The sequence below is a fragment of the Sciurus vulgaris genome, assembly GCF_902686455.1.
Source record: "Sciurus vulgaris genome assembly, chromosome: 3".
NCBI lineage: Eukaryota > Metazoa > Chordata > Mammalia > Rodentia > Sciuridae > Sciurus > Sciurus vulgaris.
In genome coordinates, this window is record NC_136463.1 from 125,627,995 (window position 1) to 125,633,994 (window position 6,000).

Sequence of the window (6,000 nt, forward strand, 5' to 3'; positions counted from 1 at the left end):
GTAATAGTAGGTATAATAGGAATAATCATAATAATACTACTAATAAAAAAAATTCCACAATAGAACTATACTGTAGTGTTCAAACCTCCTAGTCTTCAATAGCCTGATGCCTGGGAGGAACTTGATAATGTGGTATCGCAAGAAGGGTACTGCCCCACTAGCGATGGTGGCCTCCAGGTCAGGAATAATCCATGCTTGTGGGCAGAGGCGCCCCCATGTGTTGATGGATGATCAACCACAGAGTGGGTGCTAGACCTGGGGCTGGTACTGGGCCTTCGTGCGGGAGACGGCATGGGTGAGGCAGTGCTGGGTTGGGCCTAGAGGCTGGGCCTCCTTGGCCAGAAAACCCAAATCTTTAATCCTAAGAAAAACATTTTGTCCGTTACAACTTTTAAATATTACTGTATCATAAAAATGCATAGTGCAGATTTAGTTGCTGATCAGGTCTGTTTTATAGTTGACTCTAAATATTGTTCATAGATATCTTATTCTATCCTCGGAAATAAAAATGGAAATATCTATTGTAATGCCATCATTAAGACTGAGATATTAAAGACCTGTTGCAGGTGAGAGGTGAGGTTCTATACATTACATTTAATTAAACCATTTTGAAAGATGTTTAGGCCTGAGCAAGCTGCTTTGTTGCCTATTTCAGGATTACCTATTTTCACAGTTATTTAATAAATTCTCTGAGTAGAAAGGAGTTTAATGGACCTTTAGTGATCAAACATGAATATTGCAGATTAATTAAATAATTTTCATTTGTTGAGTTTCAAACAAGTAGTTCAGATTTGGCACTTTGATGGTTTTCAAGTTCTTAGAGTCTTAGATTGTTTTTTCTTTTTCAGAGTTTTAAAGCTAAATGAAATAGAAAATAACAGTTCTCAGTATCAGATCTCTGAGGATTTTGTCATTTTGGCCAAGAGGGAGAACAAAGTAAGTCAGAAATACTTTAAAAGCCTTTGTATATAAATTGTCTTTCTGTATAAGAGTAGGTGATATGCATATATCTTTGCCTTTGAGTATGCCTGAAAACAGTAGCATAACCCTATAATTTTATTCATTTTGTCTACATAGGTAGCCAGTCTTAGTCCCATGTACTTAAGAGATTTGAAAAGAGTTGATTGATTATATTGTTTGTCTTTTGCTTATTCTTCTGGGTTTCTCTTTTAAGTTTTTGATAAATTTCAACCTTTGGGTCCAATTACTTGTGCAAATTTAGGGTTGGGGAGATACTGTAAATGTCTAAACCTGCATCCCATACTTGAACTCCAGATGGTACTTTTCCTTTGGTACTTTTCCTTAGTGTATAAATCAAGAACATAAAATGATGCAGAGGGAAATTTCTAAAAGCAGATCTACTTTTTATTTGCTATTTTTTGATTTGCTAAGACAAAAGTCAAAAAGATGAATTAAGCAGCAAATGTATAACCTTTTAATTAATTAATTTTTGTCCATTCTGATATTTTATCCACTTAAAGCCATTATCATAATAAAGTACTTTTATTAACTGAAGGATTAGAAATCTGATTCAGAATTTTTTCAGTTGAGGAAAGAATTGTGGATGTTGGAAAAGGACTGGTTAGTTTTACCCAATTTGTTAATATGATTTTACCTTTGACTGCATGTAACAGAATTTGTTGCATCTTTTATTTCTTTCTATGTGATAGAATGAAAATTTAGTCACCATTACAGCTTCTGGACGGGTGGTCAGAAAATGTTTTAACCTTCTGGATGATGACCCAGAACAAGAGGTATTACTTTAGCCAAAGATAACAAAGCATACTAGTGTGTACTTACATTATAAGTTTCAAATTATTGCTTCTCAGACCCTGGGTAGAGACTGGGACTAGGGATTTCCTACAGGCCAAATGGTAGGATTATGTTTGCTATGTCAACTACTATAACCCCATTATCATCCTCTCTTTTCCTATTGGAATTGTTCATAATATTTTGTTTGTATGAAAATTCAGAAGGCCAGAATAATTTGAAAACATTGTTAACTCATTGTTTTCTTTTCTTGATGTATTTTCTAAGAAAATCTCCTAATGGAAAATTCTCAAGATTATATCATCATGCCTTTATGACCTTTACCTTATTTTTTTACTTACTAGATATGGACATGTTTGTTAATATTCATGGGTCAGAAGTAGGTGTGAGGGTATAATAAATCCTTTCAACCTTTCCCCTCAACTTGGCATCACCAGTCACTAATATATTTTTATCTCTTTCCTTTAGAGGCATTGAAAGTATTGTGAAAGCCTCAAATATAAAACTATTGCATAATACTAAATACACTTAAACCATATAACTGTATTATTTGTATGAGCATATCTAGGTGGAAACATTCTTAGAGTACCCTTCTAAGGATAGTTTTTGAAAATCTTTTTTAAATAGGTTAGATGTGGCCCAGGAGTGGCATCTATCAAAAAAAAAATCAAAAAGGTATATTCTTTGGGATCACAGAAACCTATTAACAACAAAGCAAAAAGCTTCCTACACCATATATAAAAGTATATTCAAGAAGGATTTACTCAAATTGCCAAAAAGTAGTAGAACTAAGTAAGGGACCAAGGGTGACAATAAATAGAGAGATGCTCTGCTTCATGAGGTTATGAAGCAAAATCTTTTAGCCTGTGAAGGAAAAGTTGAAAGGGATTCTGGCTAAAATCTATAAAATCATTAATAGGTAAGAAGTCACCTTTTGAAATTTGACCATAGTAATAAGGCAAAAAAGTAGATATAAAGGAGTCATAGAAAACAAATCTATAAATTTTTGTCATAAGGTAGTAAAGACAGAAAATACAAATGGGTTAAAGAGGAGTTTGACCAAACATAAGTGAAGGATTAATTCACTTACTCGATGATTAAGAGAAACTTTATGTGCCTTTCTTGAAGATTGGTAACAGGCACTCAGCCAAGATGTGCCCTTTGTCTCTCTGGTCCATTCTTGACTGACTGGGCACTGATCTGCTTCCCCTGTGAGAAGGCTGTTGAAATCCAGGTTTTCTCCCTAGAGGCAAAGTTTTGTTTTTTGTTTGTTTTGTTTTTCGTTTTTTCTCTCTTTACCATAGCTAACCCTTCTTGATCCAGTCCTATTCTGTGGGTTGTGTTTCAGTCTCTAAAGTACAGGCACCATTTTTCTTTATTTAGGGAACCAAAAAGGATTTTTAAAAGAACCAAAAGGATGCCAAATAGAGTCTTAAATAGTGCAAGATAGGTTATCAGTCCTTCTTGAAAGGACTGTTTTTCCCGTGTGAGAACTTTTAGAGCTCAGAGAGCAGTCTTCAGTTTTCAGATCTGAGCTTCATATATTTAGACCTATCCAGAAACCCTTGAACACACATCAAAGGCAGCAGTTGACTACTTCTTTTGAATTTGAAGAGGTCTGGTTTGCTGTCACTGTAGAGAATTTCATTTATACTTTGAGATATATATATAAACTTGGCTCCATTTGTCAAAATCTATAGGATACTGCTAACTCTTCAAAGTCTGAGGCTGATGTTCTACCAGGCATATGAGTAGAGACACATTTCTACTTACTTTTCCGCCTGTTCACTTTTCCTTTTGCTATATGATTTTAAGTAATAGCATAGTTAAATTGTAAATGTAGGAATATTCCTAACTAAATAACTGATTTGACCCCTCTTTTCATCTGCCTTATCCATCTATCCCCAAGACTTTCAAAATTGTGGACTATGAAGATGAGTTGGATTTGCTTTCTGTGGTAGCTGTTACGCAAATAGATGCGGAAGGAAAAGCGCACCTGGATTTCCACTGTAATGAACATGGAACTTTACTTAAAAGCATTCCACTAGTGGAGTCATGGGATGTGGTAAGTAGAAACCATGGGACAAAAATTATAAGAGTTTTCTTTATGAGTGCCATTTACTAGAAAAGGTGTTACTATTTCACTTGAGTCCAGACTCATCTATGCTGGTGACCACATGAAAAAAGTTATTGTCTGATACATGAAACAAAATGAGGCTTTTTAAGCTTCCTCAGTATTAAGGGTTGCTTCCCTTAGTGAAGGCCTTAAAAAGAAAACTATAATGTTTTCCTGAGACTTGCTATTTCCTTCTCATGATCTGATTTTCTCCCAGTTATACCTTTGGTAAATGCAAAGTATAAGATAATGAGTCTGCAGTTATTCCAGACCATGTCTAAGCGAGTTGGGTTTCCAGGCACTTTTAGAAACATTTATCTTCTCTTCCAACTATTATAGAATATAAAAGTTAAAAGGAACAGCAGACATTCTATCCAGGAATTGTTTTATCAATGGAAAACTTGAGAAGCACAACAGCTTCCACCCTGTCACACAGTAAAATAGATATGAGCAGTGTTTCACTACAGAATATGGATATTCAGACTCCCAAGTTCAGAATTGTTTTCATTTTCTATATTTTGTACAGTGTTTTTTTTAATTAGTAATCTGTATATCCACAGACAATTAAAAATAAATGTTTTTGCCTCTACATGTATATTTGATGATCCCTAGTGACACAACAATGAGTATCATTCTGTGAAAATGAGATTCCATAAGACTGTTTTCTATTACAGACATACAGCCATGAAGTCTACTTTGACAGAGACTTGGTGCTACACATAGAACAGAAACCAAACAGGGTCTTCAGCTGCTATGTTTACCAGATGGTATGTGACCCTGGAGAAGAAGAAGAAATCCTAAACAGAAGTTGTTAAAAGGAGTGAGATAATTGTAACTTATGAAACTTTTACCCCAACAACCCAGCAGCTGGCTCCAGTCCTCCTTTATTATCTGCATGGCACATTCTGCAGTATTTTCCAAAAAAGGTTTTGAGTTGACTTTGTATGATGAAAGTTTTTGCCATAGAAGGCGCTGAGGACTTGATTTTATGTAAAGTTTTGTGTTTTTTTTTTTTAAGAATGTTGTCCCAAGAAGTCTAGCTTTTTTGGACTTTTAGCTAGGTGTTGGTGCAAATATAAAATGCTGAAAGCAGAAAAGGACAGATTAATTCCAGTTGGTATGGAGAGTGTCACTGATATGGAGCTGTTAAATACAGTTCTTAAAGGATGGTATGGGATTGTGATTGGTAAGGATAGGAAAGAGACAAAATAGATACATATCATAGATACAGAAAAAATTCTATTTCTACCAAATTTTGCTTGAGGATAAGAAATGGGATGTATAATATGAAAACATACTTTTGAGCCAAAATTGTGGCATCAGAGATTTTAAAAATCATATATATGTATATAGGATTTTGTATTTGTATACAGTATCAAGGATTGATTCCCAAATTACTTTTCTTCCATGGTTTTATTCTCTTGGCTTGATGTCCCATTGAGTGTTTATGCTTGTATTGTAGACTAATATAAAAGATTCCAAGGAAACCTTAATGAAATTTTATCTGATATGTAGTCTTTTTAACTCAACACATCTAAGGATGCTCTCAGTTCACCATTCTATTTATTTAGTAAATCTAACCATTTTGTTGAGGCAATATGTTCATACCTGTGCAAGAATATAAAGGTACCCTAGCTTGCACCAATTGAGTTCCCTGGAGAAGAGTTGATAAAAGTTCCAGGGAAAATTTTTCCTAATGTGGGAATTACCTGATGAGCCAAAGAAAGTTTGGCTGTCTTAATACTTAAACTCCAATAATCATTCTTCATACTACTAAATAAAGGCTTAACTAAACCTTTATATAGGAGGAAGTGTTTCTTTATGCTTCCTGAGAAACGCAGTTGCTTGCAGCCCACATGTTCAACACATTTCTTTGATTCAGCCTCAAAAGAATAGTGGGGGGGGGGGGGAAGAAGAAGAAGAAAACATTTGTAAAAAATCATTGCTGATTCAAGCTTAAGATTAAAATATGAAATTTTAGCTTGGATGATTTACATTAAAATCCTTCAGTTTGGTCTCAATCCCATATTAAGAATGATGTGAATTCTATTCCATTCTGCCCTTGAAAGTTTGCAAATAGATTTCAGACTTACAAGCAATAGGACTAACAAAGT

The 6,000-nt window shown here is 34.5% G+C and overlaps 1 protein-coding gene across 3 annotated transcripts in view; it reads left to right on the forward strand.

Annotated features, from left to right (window-relative positions):
- The window catches only part of DCAF17 (DDB1 and CUL4 associated factor 17), a 40,622-nt gene extending 34,833 nt beyond the window's left edge, over window positions 1-5,789 (forward strand). For all 3 annotated transcript variants that reach the window (XM_079135026.1, XM_079135027.1, XM_079135028.1), the window contains 4 exons: window positions 849-936; window positions 1,671-1,754; window positions 3,680-3,835; window positions 4,561-5,789. In XM_079135026.1, coding sequence (XP_078991152.1) covers window positions 849-936; window positions 1,671-1,754; window positions 3,680-3,835; window positions 4,561-4,701 — 469 coding nt within the window. In that variant the 3' untranslated portion in view covers window positions 4,702-5,789. The remainder of the gene's footprint in view (window positions 1-848; window positions 937-1,670; window positions 1,755-3,679; window positions 3,836-4,560) is intronic.
- The last annotated feature ends 211 nt before the right edge of the window (window positions 5,790-6,000 follow it).